At 38.3% G+C, this 23,569-nt stretch overlaps 1 protein-coding gene across 11 annotated transcripts in view; it reads left to right on the top strand.

Annotated features, from left to right (window-relative positions):
• Window positions 1–23,569, top strand: part of GTF2H2 (general transcription factor IIH subunit 2) — a 37,088-nt gene that overhangs the window by 10,894 nt on the left and 2,625 nt on the right. For 3 of the 11 annotated variants that reach the window (XM_086362086.1, XM_086362085.1, XM_086362089.1), the window contains 10 exons: window positions 435–540; window positions 1,987–2,077; window positions 2,268–2,355; window positions 2,863–2,970; window positions 3,456–3,519; window positions 5,371–5,474; window positions 6,034–6,136; window positions 8,756–8,795; window positions 10,230–10,341; window positions 13,484–16,890. In XM_086362086.1, the coding sequence (XP_086218212.1) occupies window positions 435–540; window positions 1,987–2,077; window positions 2,268–2,355; window positions 2,863–2,970; window positions 3,456–3,519; window positions 5,371–5,474; window positions 6,034–6,136; window positions 8,756–8,795; window positions 10,230–10,341; window positions 13,484–13,791 (1,124 nt within the window). In that variant the 3' untranslated portion in view covers window positions 13,792–16,890. Of the gene's footprint in view, window positions 1–434; window positions 541–1,986; window positions 2,078–2,267; window positions 2,356–2,862; window positions 2,971–3,455; window positions 3,520–5,370; window positions 5,475–6,033; window positions 6,137–8,755; window positions 8,796–10,229; window positions 10,459–13,483; window positions 16,891–18,784; window positions 19,642–20,701; window positions 21,770–23,569 lie in introns of those variants that run through there. The other 8 variants (XM_086362093.1, XM_086362087.1, XM_086362092.1 and 5 more) reach the window with 5 other exon arrangements.

Raw genomic sequence — 23,569 nt, forward strand, 5'->3', positions numbered from 1 at the left:
AAAAAACACTTTAAATAGAAATTAATATGAACAGCACAAGCAGTGCACGTGTTGCGGTTGGACCAGCAACGTAGCAATAGCGTGCACAGGAGCAGGCAGTGGAAGACACATCGTGATTTCAGAGATGTTAAATGTGAACATATGTTAGTATTAAAAATGATGAAATAGGAAATATGAAGAGTAAAAAGTTTTACATTCTAGATTAATATTATTAAAATGGTTGCTAATAGACAAAAAGATTATTTGTATTTGAGTTTTTCAATATGAGTGAGACTTTATAACGTTTCTAGTTAAAAGTGCATCTTGCTAAACTGTAAATCAAAGGGATTCTGTTTAACATAATTTTACATAAATGTGTAAATTTGCGAGAAAGGTAAATTTCCATAGTGTATATATACATTTTTATTAAAAGATATTTTCCATTTATATTTTAGGAAACCCACGGAAACATATAACATCTTTGAAGAAAGCTGTAGATATGACTTGCCATGGAGAACCATCTCTTTATAACTCCTTAAGCATGGCCATGCAGACTCTAAAGTTAGTGTTTTACACTTACTGTTTATAATTTATTTCAACATTTTTTGAATGAGTTAAGTTGAAATGATAATGTTAATATGCATCTCCGTAAACCTAACTATAATGAAATTGTTATTAAGAGAAATATGTAACGTTATTTATAGTGTATAGTATGATGTTGGTTAATAATTTTGATTTTACATTTTAGTTGCTGAGGTATATCCTTAAAGATTTTGGAAAAATATAATTAAAGCTGTAGCAATATTACTAGTGGAGAAGAAATAATGAAAAAATTTTTTATTGAAAACTGATTATATGTGGAAGTTAATATGGTATAATAACTGAGTTTGTTGTATACTGGTTTTTGTTAACTTATTTTGTAATACATCTGTAAATTAATAATACCACTTTTCTAGCAGTTTTAACTATGTAGAATATAGCTAAAACCCCAAAGAAAGTATTCAATAGAGTTAAAGCTTATATATTTTATCCTTAGATAGTCTATCCTGAATCAAATTTTTATACCTTTAAATAATAGACTTTTTTTTTAGTTGTGAAGTAGTTGAGGAGGTAACACACACAATGAAGGTAGATACAATAGCAATATCCACAGTGAAAACTGAGCCTAACAATGAAAATTAAAGCAGGAAAGCTATAAATAATTGATAACATTGCACCAGAAAGCATAGATACCTCTATTTAGTTTAAAGGAGAACAGTTCATCATATCTTAAAATCCTGTAAGCTATCATTTAATTAAATGGTGGTGGTGGTGCTCAGTCATGTCCAACTCTTTGCAACTCTGTGAGCTGTAGCTCACCAGGCTCCTCTATCCATGGAATAGTCTAGGCAAGAATACGGAGAGGGTTGTTATCTCCTGCTCCAGAGATCTTCTCAACCCAGGATCAAACCTGTGTCTCTTGAATCTCCTGCTTGGCAGGTGAATTCTTTATCTATGTGCCACCTAAATGGTACACAGTCATTAATGTTCATGAGTATTATGACAATCACCATGAGGTTAAATTATAGTCTTTAAAAAAGAAGTATGTTACTATTTCCAGGCCACATATATGTACCTTAATGTTGATTCATATGGTATTGTCATACTTTCCAGTGTACACCTTAGAGTTTGTATGAAACCAACCTGTTAGAATGTAAGCTGCATGATGTCAGGAACCTCGTTGATCTTATCACTTTATCCTTAGAACTTGAAAGAGTATTCAGTAAATATTTATTGAATGAATAAGTGAATTATTTTTGTGTGTAGCTAATTTTAGAAAAACTGGTGTTAAGGTTTTTAGAGTATACTCACAGTTCATTCCTTTGTAATGTTGAAACAGACGGGGTTGTTCTGTAGTCTGTTTGTAAACCATGTGTACTTTTTTGTATCTGTACTAGTCTTAAGTTCTTTTTAATTAATGTAATTTATTATACTTAATTGGAGTGTTTTTTTTTTTCCTTTTTTTAGACACATGCCCGGACATACAAGTAGAGAAGTCCTAATCATCTTTAGCAGCCTCACAACCTGTGATCCCTCTAACATCTATGATTTAATCAAGGTAGAACCAATAATTTCTTCATAATCAAAACCAGTTACAGCTCTAAAGAGAATTATTTAGAGTTCTCTAAATTTATTACTAGAATTCTCAGAGTTTATTACTAGTTTTTAGAACATTCTATTTATCAAGCATATTAATTGTTCTTTTTTTTCTTCCCTCAAAACTCTCCATTTACTTGGATTTTATGAAGAGTCTAAAGGCGGCTAAAATCAGAGTGTCTATTATTGGATTGTCTGCAGAGGTTCGAGTATGCACTGCACTTGCTCGTGAAACTGGTGGTATATATCTAGAATCTTCAATATTCACTCATAATCACTATGTAAAAAGGAACAATTTATTAGTTAAAATACTTTTATTGTTTTTTTTAAGCTGCTAAATTTAAATTAGTGTGTGTCCCAAAGTCCAAAATGTGGGTAGTCATATTAAATATATCACCAGTTCTATAACCTATCATCTCAAAATGCAAGAAATTTTTAGTAGTTATGCCAGTGTTTAGAGGAACCATTATAACTACTGGAAAGCTAGAAATTTTACTATGTGTAATACTTAGTGAAAATCTTGTTAATTGGCTTTAATTAAATTGAAAATTACAGTTATTGTCAGTGAAGTCAGTTTAGAGATGTTATTTAAATAAATATTTTGAAAAATAGTAATTTAACATAAGCATTTATTTTGAAAATGAACGTTTTTAGATGGTAAAACATTTACAGAATTATATAGAAATTACAGATCATTCTTATGTCTGGAAAGCTCATGTTTCTTTTCTTTTATTCTTGTCTTGCTAGGCACGTACCATGTTATTTTAGATGAAAGCCATTACAAAGAATTGTTAACACATCATGTTAGTCCTCCTCCTGCTAGCTCAAATTCTGAATGCTCACTTATTCGTATGGGTAAGTGTTTATTTTGTATTATTTAATTAAATTAAATAAAAATATATATGAAAAATAAACTACATAGGTTTGGACATTCCAAAATTTTAAACAGAAGTATGTTCTTATATAAAGTGAAAGTAAACTATGTAATGCACTCCTCTGTTGTGTCAGAAAGTATTTAAGAATTGTGTTTTCCTTTTAAAATGTAGTATGTGTTATGTATTAAGTGTTGTTAAGTTAGAAAATATGCAGATGAAACTTTAGAATCTGAGACTATATGTATGGACATATGGTCCTCCACTTCCCCCGTTTTACTCCACTATTAATTTTTCTTCCAACTGGAAATTGCTGTCAGTTTGACCATGCTCTAATAAATGTACAAAAGACAGGAAAGAGAACTTTTGGACAACTTTGTGAGCTTTCTGGTAGGAACATTTTTAGGTTTCTATTACTTTTTTCTATTTCCTTGGGGGAGAAAAAGTAATATATTTTCTTCCATAAAGGATTTCCTCAGCATACCATTGCCTCTCTGTCTGACCAAGATGCAAAACCCTCTTTCAGCATGGCGTAAGTAAAAACCTTAAAACTGTTTATGATGTTTTTACATTGTTAATTCCTTCCTGTAAGTTATGAATTAAAAAAGATAGGCTTGAAATATAATGACTTTTGTAGACAATTACTTATTATGTAGCTGTAAAAAGGAGAGAGAACTATATATACTCCTGTAATATTACTGGCTAAAACAGCAGGGTAGAGAAAAGTGTGTCATATGCTACCGATCATCTAACAAACTGTGGAAAATTCATAAAGAGATGGGAAGACCAGATCACCCGACCTGCCTCCTGAGAAATCTGTATACAGGTCAAGAAGCAACAGTTAGAACCAGACATGAAACAGTGGATTGGTTCAAAATTGAAAAAGGAGTATGTCAAGGCTGTATATTGTCATCCTGCTTATTTAACTTATATGCAGAGTACATCATGCGAAATGCTGGATTGGTTGAAGCACAAGCTGGAATCAACATTTCTGGGAGAAATATCAACCACCTTGAATCATTAGCTGAGTGTTGATGTGTACGTTCCTATCAGGACACTCCTGGAGGCCAGAGAAAGAAGCACAGAGTGGAGCAGCAGAACAGTCCCTAGAGCTCACGTGGGCAGGGAACGGCTCATTCCCACCAGTCAGTGTGGAAAGGCCTCTTAATGTCACAGGCATTGAATGGAGTCCACAGTAATGAAACCAAATTTACCCTAGACTAGCAGCTGTTCTGGACAGCCAGCAAACTTAAAAGCAAGTTTTGGCATCAAACTATTTGCTTAAGTGTATTTTGGAAAAAGAAACACAACATATTTAAATCAATACAAAAAAAAATCCATCACCAAAAGCAGAGCAAAATTCACAGTATCTGGCTGCCAATCAAAAATTACCAGTCATGCATTATAGACAGAGAATGAACTCATGGTTGCCAGGGGGAAGGATGGGGAGAAGAGATAGGAAGTTTGAGATCAACGGGTACGCACTGCTGTATTTAAAATGGATAACCTACGAGGACCTACTGTATATAGCATAGGGAAGTCTGCCTAGTGTCACATGGCAGCCTGGATGGGAGGGGAGTTTAGGGGAAAATGGATATGTATATATGTATGGCTGAGTCTCTTGGCTGTCCAGTTGAATCTATCACAACATTGTCAATCAACTATGATATAAAATAAAAAGTTTTTTAAAAAGTTTACCAGTCATGCAAAGAAGTATGAAGGTATGACCCATAGCAAGAAGAAAAATCATAGAATGGAAACATATCAGAAATAACACAGTTGATAGAATTAATAGGTAAGGTGTTAAAATTATTGTAAATGTATTCTGTGTGCTCGGGAAAATTAAAGAGTACATGAATTTGATAAGAGATAGGGAGGATAGAATAAAGACCCCAATCACATTTCTAGAGATGAACAATACAGTGTCTTAGGAGAAAAATATACTAGATTAAGATTAATGGCAGTGAAGTGAAGGGAAGTGGAAGTTGCTCAGGACTCTTTGAGACCCCATGGACTATACAGTCCATGAAATTCTCCAGGCCAGAATACTGGAGTGGGTAGCCTTTCCCTTCTCCAGGGGATCTTTCCAGCCCAGTGATCGAACTCAGGGCTCCTCCATTTCAGGCAGATTCTTTACCAGCTGAGCCACAAAGATTAATGGCAGATTAGTCATTAAAGAAGAGAAGTGAATTCAAAGACATTAATAGAAGCTATTCAAAACAAAACAGGAAAAAAAAGACAAATGTGAACAGAGCATAAGTGAGCTATGAAACAACTTAAAGGTTTTAAAGTTACAGTGGCATCCCTTCTTTTGCTTTAACTGCTCACATCTTTGTATATCACTTTTTAAAAAGTAATATTTCCTCCCCCCGCCCGCCAACAGGCATCTGGATAGCAACACTGAGCCAGGACTTACATTGGGAGGCTATTTCTGCCCCCAGTGTCGGGCAAAGTACTGTGAGCTTCCTGTCGAGTGTAAAATCTGTGGTAAGAAACCAACTGTTCATTTTCTAGTAAATTAATCTTGGATAACGTCTTACCTATATTGCTATTAAATATAAATATTAAGCTCTGCTTATCTTTCTGGATTTGATCTGTTAAAAGAGACATAGGCTGTTTTTTTCATTGTGTGCCTAGTACTTCATTTTTAAGAATAAACATGGCATTATGGATGTTTCCTGGTTCTCTTTCCAGAAAAACTATGTTCTTTAAAGACAGTGCAGTAGGTCTAGTTGACGTTTTTGCTTCTCTTCATGAAATAAATACATATGAGGAGAATGAAGAATTAAAATAATAGAGTTGTAGAATTTTATTTCATTTACAAGTAAGCACATGGGCCAAGAGAGATCACGTACTTAGTGACAGAGCTAAGACTCCATCTTGGACTCTCCTTTTATGGCCACTGATAAACTAAGAAATGAATAACTGCAATCCTAGGAAAAAACAAACTTGAAAATATTTAGCCTAAGTTAAATCATCTGACATTTCAGCCATCATCTTTGTGAGGTTTGGGTTACTAAATATGTCTTTCTGCTTTGTATGTTAGGTCTTACTTTGGTGTCTGCTCCCCACTTAGCACGGTCTTACCATCATTTATTTCCTTTGGATGCTTTTCAAGAAATTCCCCTAGAAGAACATAATGGAGAAAGGTATATGAGTTTTGATTAATTTATACCTGTTTCAAGTGGTAAAGTTATATCCAAATATGTTGTTATTAACACTACATAAAAGAGTGTCATTCACTTGGGCAAGATTATTGCTACTACAGAAAATGAGATGTAGAATGCCTTGTTTATGACTGAAATGATTGAACAGACCTGGATCTCCAGAAACCTATTTCCCTGACCCCAGCTACATGTAGCTGGAGTGGTGGTGTGTTGGTAAATCAGCTCTCCAAAAAGAAAAAAAAGGCCCTGACTTGTAGCATTTGTTGATTTCTGTCGTATAAAACTGGAAGATTTATCCAAGGAGCCTAAAATCAAAATAATATAAGAAATAAAGAAAAGATATAAGATGGGAAAGAAATATTCAAGGATAATTTCTACTATTGAAGGAGAGAATTTTCTGGATTGAAAGGAACTGTCAAGTGCTTGACATATTGAAGGCAAACAGACTTGCACTAACATGTATCACTGTGAAATTTCAGAGTACGCTGCAGCAGAACATTAGCCCTAAACATTTCTATAGAGGGAGAATGGGGTCACATGACCTGGAATTAAAATTGTTTGGCTTCTGGGACTTCACTGATGGTCTTGCAGTTAAGACTCCACGCTTCCACTGAGTGGGGTACAGGATTGATCTCTGGTCAGGCAATGGCACCCCACTCCAAAACTCTTGCCTGCAAAATCCCATGGACAGAGGAACCTGGAAGGCTGCAGTCCATGAGGTCGCTGAAGGTCGAACACGACTAAGCGACTTCACTTTCACGCATTGGAGAAGGAAATGGCAACCCACTCCAGTGTTCTTGCCTGGAGAGCAAGAACGGGGGAAGCAGGGACGGAGGAGCCTGGTGGGCTGCCGTCTATGGGGTCACACAGGGTCGGACATGACTGAAGCGACTTAGCAGTAGCAGCAGCAGCAGGGAACTAAGATCCCACATGCTGTGTGGTGCAGCAAAAAAAAAAAAACATCATTTGACATCTCGTGAACAGCACTGGATGCTGACATGGAGCAATTTCCTTCAAAATTTGGAGTGAAAATTATTGCCAACTAAATTGTATACCCAGCCAAGCTACTGTTTAATGTAGGTAGAGTAGAGACTTCCTTGGCAGTCCAGTGGTTAGCACTCCACGCTTCCAGTGCAGGGAGCATGGGTTCAATCTCTGGTCAGGGAACTAAGTTCCTACATGCTGCATGGTTCGGCCAAAATATATATATATATACAGGTAGAATAAAGGTATTTTCAGATTTGTAAGGTCTCAAAAAGAGACTTGCTTGGGAAGCTGTGGAAGAGATGACTCAAAACAACTGAGAATGAGAATGAATGAAAGAGAATAGGAATATTTATCTAATTAAAAGTGGCTAAAGCAAACTTGTAAGATGAAGTCCCAGAATGACACTTATTTGTCAGATACAGAGAATAGTCAGTCCAGTTTGGAAAACGTCAGAATGCTCCAGGAGAGATGTCACCAGAAGATGAAAACTATAGAATTCTTGATGTAGCTGAACATAACATTAGGGTATTTAGGCTTCTCAGGAACGGTTGGGGCTGAGTTAGTGGTAATTAGACAACTAAACTTATGAATAACATAGTTATTAACTCCAGGAAAAAATGTATTTTACAGAGAGGAAAAGTTGCATGGCGTGGCTCAGCTGAATACAGTGATGATAAACTAAATATTTAATATTGTTTCATCTGGAATGATGTAGCTACATAGAAAGAATTGAGAATGGGATTTGTTATGTGTGTACTGTATTGTATTGGTTCAAGATGGTTGAAAGAGAATTAAAATCTCATCTTCAATAGTGGAAAGTTCATGGCCAATGCCTATGAAAAGACCAAGAGCTGTGAGCATAGGTAACTGTCAAACAGTTAAAATTTTTGAAAGGATTTGCTCTGTAAATTAAGGGAGGGGGTGGTGGGTGGGTAGGGAGGGAACTGCTCTTTTTTGTATTAAGTTTGGAGAACTTTTAATTCTTTAAACCATTCCTTGAAAATTAAGCCCTTAGGCATCCATTTTTGCCATAAATTAACCCCTCTCTGTTCATATGGACTTATTTTAGCTGTCTGCTGTCTTTGGGAAAGTTGAAAAATAGTCATGAAAATTGTTTTCTCTAGAATCATAGTTAAGAAAGCATACTCGTATTTAACCTTGATGTAAATAAAATTAGTTTAAGGAAAATTTTAAGCTATCAGATAACCTTGGGTTATAGTGTGGAATTTTCTTAAATTACTGGTATTCTTAATTATTTCTCCTAAAAATCATGCCTAAAGATAATTACAGTTGACCCTTGAACAACACGGATTTGAAATGCAAGGGTCCACTTACATGCATTTTTTTTCTGTAAATACATACTACAGTACTATGTGTTCCGTAGCTGGTTGGATCCTCTAATGTGAAACTGCAGCTATGGAGGGTCAGAGGGCCAGAGAGCCAACTGTAAAGTTACACTCAGATTTTTAACCTTGGGGGTTGACAGCCCTAAACTGCCTGTTGTTCAAGGGCCAACTGTACTTACTAATTAGAGAATTCTTGTTATTGAGATTTTCCTGTGCTATTTTAATGAGTAAATTCTTAACAAAATGATTCTTAAACTTTATTTTTCAGGTTTTGTTATGCCTGTCAGGGGGAATTGAAAGACCAACATGTAAGTTCATGTGCTTTGTGAATATTAAGTATTGTACAATAAATATTGAGGACATGGTATTATAAGTTTTCAATAGATTGTTGAAGACCAAGCTCAAATCAGGTTATTCCTGGAGATTAAATGGGAGCTATTAGAAACAGTTGTTTTACTTTGTCTTCAGTTTGGAAGCTAAACTGCATTTAGTTTGGAAGTACTAAAAGTTTTTTCTCTTTTTTTAACTTTAGGGTCTCATTTTTTACTTTTTACTTTATTTTACTTTAGGCTCTCATAACTTATTTTGAAGTTACCATTTATGGTGGCCTCAGATCTTAAGGATATTCTCCCCATTGACGAGCTGAGAAAATATTTTTTAAAATGTTAACGGGTGCCAATTTGAACATAGCAACTTACATAAAGTTGCAAATAAGATAGATCACTGTTTAGTTTTAGTTACATGTCCATATTTAAAAGTATACTTTATAAACTATATAAAATACTAGTAGAAAGGATTGCTTGTTTTATTTTACTCTCAGCATTTCATAAAACAATTTTATTTGGAATTCTCTGGTGGTCTGGTGGTTGGTAATCGGTGCTCTCATTGCCGTGGCCCATCTTCAGTTCCTGGTCAGGGAACTGAGATTCCCATAAGCTGTGAGGCATGGCTGAAAGAAAACCAGTTAAAAAAACAATTTTATGAAGCTTTACATGCCTCTTTGACATCATTAGCTACATCTTCACTAGAATCACTGTTTGACTCATTTGATAGTTTTTCAGAATATAGCATCATTATTTCTGTGCTGTTTGAGATTTGATGATTTTTTAATCTGTGTATGATGTTGCCCTGGAAATTTCACCCCAAGGCACTAGTATTTATATATATAATACTGATAGAATATTATTATTCTTTTTTCTTCTTATTATTTTATTTTATTATTTATTATATAAGTATGACAATAAGAATAAAAAATAAAATAATTTATATATTATATTTATATTTGTCTTTTGCCTTATTATTTAGTGGTTTAATTAAAAGAGGAATATAACTTTTATAGTTCCCTAGGTATAACAAATTTCTGTTAAAACTTTTGTGCTTCTCTTTTTAATTGAATCACTCCAGTAACCTATCGAAGTATTCAAAGCTAGCACTAATTTCAAGCTCATGTGTCTTCCCCAAATAATTACTTAAAATGAAATAATCGAGAGTATCCTATAATTCAAGGGACTTTAAGGACTCAGAAACAAAATTATTCCCTCATTTCTAAGGAATAATTTTTTGGAAAGAAAGAATTTCCATAGATTTGAGAATATATAGTACATTGGAACTAATAAAGCAGGTAGGTGAGTGGGGAAAAAGTGATAAGTACATGAAAGAGCAAAGCAGCTGGCACGTCTTCTAGCTATGCTGTACTTTTGGAAACTACTTTTTAAATTCAGGTTTTCTTCTTTTTATTGCAGGTCTATGTTTGCAGTGTGTGCCAGAATGTGTTCTGTGTGGACTGTGATGTTTTTGTTCATGACTCTCTTCATTGTTGTCCTGGATGTATTCATAAGATTCCAGTTCCTTCAGGTATTTGATTCCAGCGTGCAATACACATTGAATGTATTAAAAAGAAATTTGCAACTGTAAATAAAATGATTCTTTAGTAGAAACTCCAGTTAAAACACAAACAGTTTGAAAGGAAAATCTGGTTTCAGGAGCCTGTTGCTTTACAGCGTCCTCTATAACGATTGGTTAAGTTTTCACTTAATGGAGTCTATTGAATACCAGCATTTTGGTGGTTTGTTATCTGATTTACCTTATAGTTCAGGTTAGCCTCACTAAGGTTCATACCCAAGGACTGTTTAACTTAATCCTCCTCAACTTTCCTACTCTGGGTCATCAGAAGAATGTAGGTGCGAATGTATGATGAGGTCAGGTTCAGTGAAGGTGTACTGTTGTAGGCAGAAAGGCAGAACTCTTTTTAGGGTGTACCCTTTTGAGAGTGAATCAAATTTCCATAGCAAAGTAAGTTTATTTTACATTTACAAACTTTGGTCACTCTAGACTGAGTTTCATTATGATATTCATGATTTTATAAATAATAAGTCTTAGTGAAGAACATTATCAGTAGATACAGTGTAATCCCATCCTGAAGAGTCTATTCAGTAAGTCTTGGGGGGAGCCCAGGAATATGCTTTTTTTTTTTTTTTTCAGTTATACATACATATATATATATTATTTTTCAGATTCTTTTCTCTTATAGGCTATTAGAAGAAATATGCATTTTTAATAGCACATTGTGCACACACTTACTAATAGACATAATTAGACATAAGTACAGATCTTTCTCCCAAGAGTCATACTCTCTGCCTAGACCCAAATGGTTCTTTACTAGCAAACAGATTTCAGCTGTAGGTAACCAGGTAACTGCCAGCTTCCTTCCTTCTGCTCTGTCCACAAGAGGTATCAGTGGCTTGAAAGAGATGCCTTTAACATAATCAGAGTATCGTATCTCCCTCTACTTGAATTAAAAGAAAGGGTATGAGTAGGCACCTCTTGAACAGTTACTTGGAAATACATTAGACACACACCCACACTACTCTATAATATCTATAAAAGGGATATTGAGTGCCTTTTGGGCCAGTTTTATCTCTTATCTCTTTATCTCTTTTGGGTTTTATTAGTATGATTGACATAGTTAAGGTGAATATTTTAGTTAGGCTTAAGGAGGAATTTCCAGTCTGAAAATTATAGAGAAAATCCTAGCTTGTTTAAGATTATAGTAATAAAAATGATGATCTGATAACACTGTTAGCTCTGGCCTTAATTTCCCTCGTGAAACACCACAATATACTATAAAAATGAAGGAAACTATTCAACATTAGAGACCTTTGTGAGCAGTATGTCTTTCTGAGTTCTATTGTTTGATTAGAAAACTCCTTGAGACTTAAAATTAATAATGAAAATTAGACTTATTTTAAATACTTTAGAATGCATACATTTTGCTTCATATTCTTTTTTATTATGCCTGACAATCTTTTATCTTTTAACTGAAGCATTCAATCCCTTTATATTTAATATGCCTACTGATATATTTTGGTTTAAATCTACCCTCCTACTTCGTGCTATTTGCTTCAGTTATTCTGTCTTCATTTTTCTCTTCTTTTTTTGCCTTTTTTTTTTCTTTTGGATTGCTTGTTTTCCACCATTCTGTGTTTTCCTAAACTAGTTTGGAAATTGTATACTTTATTTTCATCCTTTCAGTGGTTATCCTAGAAATTATAGTACACATAAATCCTTAACTTGGGTCCTTTAGAAAGTAGAACCTCCAGCAAAGGTGAAAGTGTTGTTACTTTATTTGAGAGGTGAGACAAGGAAAAACAATATGTGATCATGGTGGCCAGACTTGATGACGAGCTGTGAAAAATCACAGGAGTCTCCCAGCAAGTGTGTTCACTTAAGAGTCTGGGACATCTCCAGAAGATATACAGGGAGGAGCTGCCCCTCGTGCAGCCCATCAAAGGGAGGGAGGAAGAGTAATGCAGTTTCCTAACTTCTCCTGTTTCCCGTTGGCCAAGGCCTGCCACACAGGGCAGTGTCATCTGGTCCTTTGCGCTTAGTCGTTCAGTTGTATCTGACTCTTCGCAACCCCATGGACTGCAGCCCGCCAGGCTTCTCTATCCATGGGGATTCTCCAGGCAAGAATACTAGAGTGGGTTGCCATTTCCTACTCCAGGGGATTTTCCCAACCCAGAGATCGAACCCAGGTTTGCCACATTGCAGGTAGATTCTTTGTCCTTTGGTAATTGCTAAGGACGTCAGTTTGGAGAGGAAATGGCAACCCACTCCAGCCAGTATTCTTGCCTGGAGAATCCCATGGACAGAAGAGCCTGGCAGGCTACAGTCCATGGGGTCGCGGAGTTGGACATGACTGAGCAACTGAACTAAACTGAACTGAGCATAGCCCTGCCCATCAGAGCAAGACTCAGATTCCCCCACAGCCAGTCCCTCTCATCAGGAAGCTTCCACCAGCCTCTTATCCTTATCCTTCAGAGGGCAGACAGAATAAAAACCACAATCAGAAAACTAAGCAAACTGATCACATGGACCACAGCCTTGTCTAACTCAATGAAACTATGAGCCATGCTGTGTAGGGCCACCCAAGACGGACAGGTCATAGTGGACAGTTCTGAAAAAACATGGTCCACTGGAGAAGGGAATGGCAAACCACTTCAGTATGCTTGCCTTGAGAACCCCATGAACAGTATGAAAAGGCAAAAAGATAGGACACTGAAAGATGAACTCCCTAGGTCAGTAGGTGCCTAATATGCTACTGGAGAAGAGTGGAGAAATAGCTCAGGAAAGAATGAAAAGGCTGAGGCAAAGCGAAAACACCACCCAGTTGTGGATGTGCCTGGTGATGCAAGTGAAGTCTGATGCTGTAAAGAATAGTGTTGCATAGGAACCTGAAATGTTAGGCCCACAAATCAAGGTAAATTGGAAGTGGTCAAACAGGAGATGGCAAGAGTGAACATTGACATTTTAGGAATCAGCAAACTAAAATGGACTGGAAGGGGCAAATTTAATTCAGATGACCGTTACATCTACTACTGTGGGCAAGAATCCCTTAGAAGAAATGGAGTATCCCTTATAGTCAACAGAGGAGTGTGAAATGCAGTACTTGGGTGTAATCTCAAAAACAACAGAATGATCTCTATTTGTTTCCAAGGCAAACCATTCAATATCACAGTAATCCAAGACTATGCCTCAACTACTAATGCCAAAGAAGCTAAAGTTGAATGGTTCTATGAAGACCTACAAGACCTTCTAGAACTAACACCAAAAAAAGATGTCCTTTTCATCATAGGGGACTGGAATGCAAAGGTAGGAAGTCAAGAGATACCTGGAATAACAGGCACGTTTGGCCTTGGAGTACAAAATGAAGCAGAACAAAGGCTAAAAGAGTTTTGCCAAGAGAATGCACTGGTCATAGCAAACACCCTCTTCCAGCAACACAAGAGAAGACTCTACACATAGACGTCACCAGATGGTCAATACTGAAATCAGACTGATTCTATTCTTTGCAGCCAAAGATGGAGAAGCTCTATAGAGTCAGCAAAAAAAAGACCAAGAACTGACTGAGGCTCAGATCATGAACTCCTTATTGCAAAATTCAGACTTAAATTGAAGAAAGTAGGGAAAACCACTAGACCATTCAGGTATGACCTAAATCAAATCCCTTACAATTGTACAGTAGAAGTGACAAATAGTTTCAAGGGATTAGATCTGATAGAGTGCCTGAAGAATTATGGAAGAAGGTTCCTGACAATGTACAGGAGGCTGTGATCAAAATCATCCCCAAGAAAAAGAAGTGGAAAAAGGCAAAATGGTTGTCTGAGGAGGCATTACAAATAGCCGAGAAAAAAAGAGAAATGAAAGGCAAAAGAGAAAAGGAAAGATATATCCATCAGAATGCAGAGTTCTAAAGAATAGCAAGGAGACATAAGAAAGCCTTCCTAAGTGATCAATGTGAAGAAATAGAGGAAAACAATAGAATGGGAAAGAGTAGCTATCTCTTCAAGAAAATTAGAGATACCAACGGAACATTTCATGCAAAGATGGGCATAATAAAGGACAGAAATGGTATGGACCTAGCAGAAGCAGAAGATATTAAGAAGAGGTGGCAAGAATACATAGAAGAACTGTACAAAAAAGATCTTCACGACCCAGATAATCATGATGGTGTGATCACTCACCTAGAGCCAGACATCCTGGAATGTGAAGTCAAGTGGGCCTTAGGAAGCATCACTGCAAACAAAGCTACTCAAAGTGATGGAATTACAGTTGAACTATTTCAAATCCTAAAAGATGATGCTGTGAAAGTGCTGCAATCAATATGCCAGCATGTTTGGAAAACTCAGCAGTGGCCACAGGACTGGAAAAATCAGTTTTCCTTCCAATCCCAAAGAAAGGCAATGCCAAAGAATGTTCAAACCACCACACGATTGCACTCATCTCACATGCTAGCAAAGTAATGCTCAAAATTCTCCAGGCTAGTCTTCAACAGTATGTTAACTGAGAACTTCCAGATGTTCAAGCTGGATTTAGAAAAGGCAGAAGAACCAGAGATCAAATTGCCAACATCTGTTTGATCATAGAAAAAGCAAGAGAATTCCAGAAAAACTTCCACTTCATTGACTACGCCAAAGCCTTTTACTGTGTGGATCACAACAAACTGTGGAAAATTCTGAAAGACATGGGAATACCAGACCACCTGACCTGCCTCCTGAGAAATCTGTATACAGGTCAGGAAGCAACAGTTAGAACCAGACATGGAACAACAAACTGGTTCCAAATTGGGAAAGGAGTACGTCAAGGTTGTATATTGTCACCCTGCTTATTTAACTTATATGTAGAGTACATCATGAGAAACACTGGGCTGAAGGGAGCACAAGCTGAAATCAAGATTGCCAGGAGAAATATCAATAACCTAAGACATGCAGATGACACCACCCTTATGGCAGAAAGAGAAAAAGATCTAAAGAGCCTCTTGATGAAAGTGAAAGAGTAGAATGAAAAAAGCTGGCTTAAAACTCAGCATTCAAAAAACAAAGATCATGGCATCCGGTCCCATCACTCCACAGCAATAGATGGGGAAACAGTGGAAAGAGCTACAGACTTTATATTCGTGGGCTTCAAAATCACTGCATATGGTAACTGCAGCCATGAAATTAAGAGGCCTGCTCCTTGGAAGAAAAGCTATGACCAACCTAGACAGCATATTTAAAAGCAGAGACATTACTTTGCTGACAAAGGTCCATATAGTTAAAGCTATGGTTTTTCCAGTAGTCATGTATGGATGTGAGAGTTGGACCATAAAGAAAGTTGAGCATTGAAGATTTGATGCTTTTGAACTGTGGTTTTGGAGAAAACTCTTGAGAGTTCCTTGGACTGCAAAGAGATCAAACCAGTCCATCCTAAAGGAAATCAGTCCTGAATATTCATTGGAAGGGCTGATGCTGAAGCTGAAGCTCCAATACTTTGGCCACCTGATGCAAAGAACTGATTCATTTGAAAAGACCCTGATGCTGGGAAAGATTGAAGGCAGGAGGAGAAGGGGACGACAGAGGATAAGATGGTTGAATGACATCACTGACTCAATGAACATGAACTTGAGCAAGCTCCCGGAGTTGGTGATGGACAAGGAAGCCTGGCGTGCTGCAGTCCATGGGGTTGCAAAGAGTTGGACATGAGTGAGCGACTGACCTGAACTGAACTAAAGTCAGTGGTATGGCATTGCAGCCAATTCTGTAAAGTCAGATAGGCTTGGTGCATTTCAGTTTGGACTCCAGCCAGCTCAGGAAGCTGGGCAAAGACAGCAGCAGTGCAGAGGTGGAGGCAGGCAGCACCTTGGAAAGAAAGAAGTGGCCAGGAGAATCTGGGGAAGCATTGCTTCCAATACTCCTACATAACATCAGACCTAAAGTTAACTTGTACCTTTGCCCTCCCCACAGATAATTTATTTAACCTCATTTGCCTCCTTCCTTCCTTATATATTATTACCATTGTATATTTCTTTTGGTGTTTCACTAGACATTTATATTTGTTTTAACCAGTTAGTGTTTATTATGATTTTATCACCTATTTACCACTTTCTTGGCTCTTGATTTATTCTTATAGCTTAGATCTGTTGAGGATCATTTTCCTTCTACCAAAAGTGTACCCTTCAGAATATACTAGTGTTCAGGATATATAATATGCTACCTGCTATGTAAGGAAGAAAGAAAAATAAGAATATATATTTGTATTTGAAAGAAGCAGCAGTGGAAAGCAATAGAGGAAATCAGTGAAACCAAAAGTTAGTCCAACCACTTGACAAATATTTCGCTAAGCTGACCAAGAGAAAAAGAGGACTCAAATTACTGAAATCAAGAGTGAAAGAGGAAACATCACTTTGGACCTCACAGAAATAAAGATCACAAGGGAACACTACAGACAGCTAGGGGCAAGAGTGAGTGTTAATGAATATGGAGTTTGTTTTTGGACTGATGAAAATGTAAGATTGATTGTGGTGATGATTGTTCAACTCTGTGATTGCACTAAAAACCACTGAATTAAACACTTTGAATAGGCTGAGTTGTATGGTGTGTGAAGTGTATGTCACGAAAGCTGTTTTTTGTGTTTTTTAATGAGGGAATTTGGGGGCCTCCCTGGTGGTGTAATGGTTAAGAATCAGTCTTGGAACATAAGGGACACCTGTTCAACCCCTGGTCCGGGAAGATCCCACGTGCCTTGGAGCAGCTGAGCCCATGCACCACAGCTACCGAGCCTGCGCTCCAGGGCCCAGGAGCCGCAGCTACTGCAGCCCACAGGCCTGGAGCCTGTGCTCCTCCACAGGAGAAGCCAGCGCAAGGAGAGGCCTGCACCCAGCAACTGGAGAAGCCTGTGCACAGCAGCCAAGAGCCACGACAGCCAAAAAATAAATAAATCTTTAAAAAAAAAAATAAGGGAATTCCCCGGCTGCCCAGTGGTTAGGACTCTGTGCTTCCAACGCAGCGGGCACAGGTTCAATCCCTGGTTGGGGAACTAAGATCTCACAAGCTACACCATGCAGCCAAAAGAATAAAGTTTAAAAAAAAAGGAAACACTGGAAGAATACATAGGAAACTAGAGAACAATGGATGAGAGTAAGAATTATTTTAAAATATTTTTATATAGTTTAGTATTCAAAAATAGTAAAATTTATGGAATCCTGGGAAGTTGTGGTAAGACAAAATAAAGTAACGAATGTTAGTTATTAGTTAAGGACCTGAAATCAATCATGTTCATCAAATAAAGCTGTGGGTATGGAGCTGGGGGTTGAAGATGAACTGTAGTAAAATTGCTTTTTTATTTATTTGGGTACATATGTTCCAAGTGTACGTGGCAGGATGTGCACTGTTTGTGTTTGTCGTGACCGTGTTTGCCCTATAGTAACTGCAAGGTGAAGATGGCAGTACTGTGTGGAGGCTGAAGAAGATAAGTAATTAGATTAAAAGCATGCTAAGTCTTGCATCTGAGGCTTACAAGTTGATCCACTGTACATCTGAGTACAGGTCACAGTTGGAACACTAACTTGTGTTGACACAGTGAGGGAAAAACAGGGATTCTGCTGCTCAGAGGTGGCTTCCCTGATAGATCAGTTGGTAAAGAATCCACCTACAATGCAGGAGACCCCAGTTCGATTCCTGCATTAGGAAGATCCCCTGGAGAAGGGATAGGCTACCCACTCCAGTATTCTTGGGCTTCCCTTGTGGCTCAGCTGGTAAAGAATCCGCCTGCAATGTGGGAGACCTGGGTTCGATCCCTGGGTTGGGAAGATCCCCTGGAGGAAGGCATGGCAACCCACTCCAATATTCTGGCCTGGAGAATTCCATGGACTGTATAGTCCATGGGGTCACAAAGAGTCAGACATGACTGAGTGACTTTCACTTTCACTGTTGCTCAGAGTGGCAGTAGGGAAGAGGAACTGTAAACATTTTGTAAGATTTCTCAATTTGTGAAATTCCTTGTTTGTGGTCCTCTCTGTGTTCAGCTGTCTATATCTCTGTAACAATCACAACACTTATAACATGAAAGCATTCATGAATGGTGAAAAGAAAGGGTGGTACAACCAGCCCTTGGGAAGTGGGTCAGTGGAATTCCCCTGTCTGTAGTGGTGAGCGTTTAGGAGAAAGGGCAAGAACCATGAGTCCCTAGGGCCTATAGTAAGGAAGAAAAGAGCATAGGAGATTGTCATGCATCTGAGAAGTAGCCTCAGAGTGTCCTGATACCCCTTTGGGTCCAGTTCTGTAAGAATAGGAGAGTCATTGTTTTCTTTCCATGTGTTCCAATTCGGTTCTATGGAGACCTGTTACACGGTGGGGTGGGGACATAGATGGAATTCTTATGGGATATAAATTCTTGATTTCACCTGACTAAATTGTTACTTGAGTCACATCTCAGGCCAGGGCACAGGAAGTAATGCACAGTTTGTTCATTTATCCATTAGTTCACTCAGCAAACCTTGTACATCTGCTGTCTGTCTGATGAGACCCTAGGTGTCTGGATATAGATACCAAGAAGAGGAAACAAACCCTGACCTTGCGGCCCTGTGACCCTCCCAGCCTAAGAGGCAGACCTGTGAAGAGGTCCATGTGACAATGCTGAGGATTTGCCAAGTGCGTGGGAATGCAGAAGAGAGGCTGTGAAATGGGCCCTGGTGCAAATTCAAATGCCCGAGGGGACTGGGCAGGTTATGCAAATACTTGAAAAGGAGCCAGGTTAATGCAAAGTGGTAAGCACCTGAAAAGTGCTGGTTCCATCTGCAGGAGGCAGCCTCTGGATGGAGCAGGGGTAGAGAGAGGTAGTCTTCTCGGTACACCCTTTTCTACCTTTTGAATTTTATACATGGGCATCTGTTACCTGGTCCAGAAGAAAACAGTTTTTTCAAAGGAGGTAACTATTACTCAGCTCCAACCTATTTTTTATTTCTGAAAATGTAGTTTCCCTCAGACTGTATATTTTAATATTTAAAAAGAAACTGAAAATCTGGACTTTAAAGTTTTAAATGTTGACAGCTAATTTTTTAAAACCACACAAATGTTTATTTTTAGAGCATCATCACAACCTTAAGAGTAGGTGATGATTTCTTAGGACACAAAGAGCATCTATCTTAAAAGGAGAAAATTAAAGTCAGACTTCATCAAAATTTAAAATATCTGCTTTGGAATACTCCATTAAGAAAGCAAAAAGAGTTCATAGATGGGGAGAACATGTTTGCAGTGCAAACATATAACAGAGGACTAGTGTCTAAAAATACATAAACAATTCTTGCAGCTCAATAATAAACGGTAAATGACCAATTTATCTTGTTTTTACTGTTTTTTCTGACTGCACACGTCCCAGGTCTTTTTAAATTGAAAGACAGTACAGAATCATGAAATGATGTCTAAGGGTCCCCAGTATATGCCGCAAGGACCAAGGTCCCCACTGCAATGACATAAAATCTGGCATTAGCACCTGCAGGCTTTGTTAGACCTCGTTTCTTGATTGTTGCATACTCTTTCTGGTGTTCAACCAGCTTCAGGAATATTTGATATTTTTCTCATGATGTCTTTTATCCTCTCATCTGAAAAGCACAGCTTTCCCAACTTGGCTCATTCTTTGCCATGGCCTCCTGTACAGAAGTGAGACACCCTGAGGCACAGGCTCTCAGACTAGCAGCACCCACAAGGACAGATTCCACCTCTGTGGAATTCCACCTGTACACATTTGCACAGACAAGGGATTCTTGCTCAGGCCCCCACACAAGTAGAGAGTGCTGACAGGGTGCCCAGCTGCCTGCCTGGCTTCTGTACTGATGCACGCCTTGAAAGCAGGTCGTCAAGGTCCAGAGGCCTTAAAGAAATATATGAATAACCAATTCAGTCATTAAATTAAAGCACAATGAGATACATGCCTGTGCTGTAAAATGGCGAAATGATACTGCTCTCTAGGTGTGGATGCATGTTTTGGTTAAAAAAAGGCATTGAAAATACTATTACTTTAAAACTTAAAACATTTCAATCCAGAGGCCATGCCCTTTAGTGTCAGATCTGCTGAAGGAGACTGGTTGCTGTGGAAATCTCAGCAAACATGTAAATCAACAGTGAGGAACCCCACAAGCTGAGCCTTCTTACTCAGATCCAAGTGACTGCTTAAATTGCACATATACTTGGCATCTGCAAAGTTGGCATGACCCTGTCCCATGTGGTCTCTCAGTTTGCCACCAACACTGACCACTTTCATTCAGCCAAGACCCAGGGACCATGGCTAAAAACAAGTGGCCAGATGCTTGGTAGAAAAATTCAGTTTTGTGCCTATCCCCACATGACAAGATGTTCCACAGATTACAGCCAGCCTTGACGTTACTGGCTTTCCCTCGCAGGTGTGGCTGTGCACGCTCACATCTCCAGTCACTCCCTGGGGACAGAGATGCTGGTGGCAGCCACTTTGGTGAGCTCATTCTACCATGAGGACAGCAGTACTGTCAAGCACCACCCCAGAATCCTACTAAACAACCCAACTTAAAAATGGACAAGGACTTCCCTGGTGGTACAGTGGATGAGAATCCGTCAGCCAGTGGAAGAGACTCAGGTTCAATCCCTGGTCCAGGAAGATCCCACATGCCACCGAGCAGCTAAGCTCATGTGCCACAACTCCTGAAGCCTGTGCACCTAGAGCCCGTACTCCGCAATGAGAGAAACCAGTTCTTAGGCCACAATTAAGAAGCCAGCATACCACAACTAGAGAGTAGCCCCAACTCTGCAACTAGAAAAAGCCCACGAGCAGCAAGGAAGACCTGATGCAACCAAAAAGTAATTAAGAAATGGGCAAGAGATCTGATCACCTTACCAAAGGAAATATATGAATAGGCAATTAAGTCATTAAGTTAAAGCCACAGTGAGATACATACCTATGCCCTAAAATGGCTAAATGATACTGCTCTCTAGATGTGTTTGCATGTTTTGGTTAAAAAAAGGCATTGAAAATAGTATTTTAAAACTCAAAACGTCAGATTCTCTTTCTGATTGTGTTGTGGACATATGTGTCTGTTTTTTTGGCTACCCACATTTTCTTTCTTTGGAGATTTTTTTTCCCCTTTCTGCTATATAGAGGTGGTATGTATATCTTTTTCCAGTTAAGACTGTGCAGATGTTTTTCCTGTCACTAGGAGTAAAAGAGAAGCTCTTTCAACTGATAAAGGATATCTACTAGATATCTTCAAACTGCCGAAGTCAAGATATCTATTATTGCTGTTATTAAGCAATATTGTATTAAAGGATATACTTGATTCAAAAAGAAAACAAAATGATGCTAAAGACAAAACCATCATAATATTCAGATAATACAAATATCTACTTAGAAAATTCAAAAATATTTACAATCAGATGTTAAAAGTAGACCAGGAGTCCTATATATCATCAATAAACATTTAGAAGATAGAATAGTAAAAAAAAAAAAAAAAATTCAATTTATAAGGGTAACAAAATCTACAAGGTGCTAAAATAAATGTAGTGTGATTGGTGTATATAATATTATAGGTGAGGAGTAGGTTGATGGGGCAAAATTTTATCAGCAGAAGGGTCAGCAATGTAGAGTTCCCCCTGACCTCTGAACTTCTGTAGAAAGAATTGTTGGTCCTTAAGCAGCTGGATCAGAGAAGGCGATGGCGCCCCACTCCAGTACTCCTGCCTGGAAAATCCCATGGGCGGAGGAGCCTGGTGAGCTGCAATCCATGGGGTCGCTGAGGGTCGGACACGACTGAGCGACTTCACTTTCACTTTTCACTTGCATGCATTGGAGAAGGAAATGGCAATCCACTCCATTGTTCTTGCCAGGAGAATCCCAGGGATGGGGGAGCCTGGTGGGCTGCCGTCTATGGGGTTGCACAGAGTCGGACACGACTGAAGCGACTTAGCAGCATAAGCAGCTGGATGTACCAGGGCAAGTGTCCTAAAAAACACTGTCATTGTAATGTTATATGTGTTAATACGAAAGTTAGGAGGAGTCAACTATTTAACAATGATTGCTCCTAGGCTGAGTAGATGGCCTTGTGGAAACAGGGCTTGGCCAGAAGAGTTTACGTGCCAATGAGGCTGGTAACAGTTTATCTCTAACTCAGCAACTGGCCGAACTACCAAAATGGAGAGGGACACCTGTTTTTGCCTTTTCTTAATATGTAGTAGGCTTTATGGAACAGTGGCTAAAAGTGTAAACTCCATTGCCAGACTGATTAATCAGAACCCCTGTATGCCTGGGTTTCCTCATCTGTAAAATGGAGATAATAAAAACAGCTACTTCATTTGGACTGTTAAAGGGATTAAATGGACATATCTAAGGTGCTTAGAACTGTGCCTGGCAAGTAGTAGGCGCTAAACAAATTTTAGTTATTATGCATAATATTATTGAAATGATTTTTGAAATTATAAACCCAGAAAAATTAAGAAAGCAGGAGGGGACCATCAGCACACAGAATATTTTAACACATTTTTGGAAGATGGAAACTCAAATAGAATAATAGTAACCAATGAAGCAGACTGACAGAGCCCGCAGCCTGAATACACATGTAACACCTGGGAGACTGTACCTTGTAGAGAACCCTGGAGCAGCAGGTGGCCCAGAATGCCAGCTAAGAAGGCGGGCAGGAAAGCCAAGGGACTAACTGAAAAATCTCTGAGAGACTGCCAGCTCCGTCTGCCTCACCATCAGACTGTTGACTATGCAGGTCTTATCACTAAGGCAAAACATTAGTGGTTCTTCTCTTCTTAAAAAAAAAAAAAAAAAAAAAGGAATTAAACTGACTTAGAGGAGCTAGTGTGGGTCCTGGGTATCCCCAAACAAAGAATCCTTCAAGAACTGGTCTTTTTATGTTCCTTAGATGAGTTTTCAACTGCTATCTCTGACTTCACAACTGACTTGAAATCATTTTCTGAGGTGTTTCTCTGAAGTTGAGGGCTTCTCCTGGGCAAGTATTAGCTCCCCTATCTTCCTCCGTAAAGTTCAGATCACACTCATGTGGCTTTTAATCAGGCTCTTTAACCAGAATTTTGATCAGTCAGCTTTGCAATCACCTAATTTTCAAACATGAATTGAAAACCCTGGGTCTCTACACATTGGAGGAAAGCTGGTAATGTGAAAAATCTCAACATAAAGGTAAATAGTAATTAGCCTTGGAGGAAACAGATCATTCAGGAAACAGATGAACACTATTTGGATTAGTACTGATAAAGATAGTTTGCACATCAGACCCAGA

Source organism: Bos grunniens, chromosome 20 (assembly GCF_055505025.1).
Source record: "Bos grunniens cultivar Pamir isolate PY7600 chromosome 20, Bosgru_T2T1.0, whole genome shotgun sequence".
Lineage (NCBI taxonomy): Eukaryota > Metazoa > Chordata > Mammalia > Artiodactyla > Bovidae > Bos > Bos grunniens.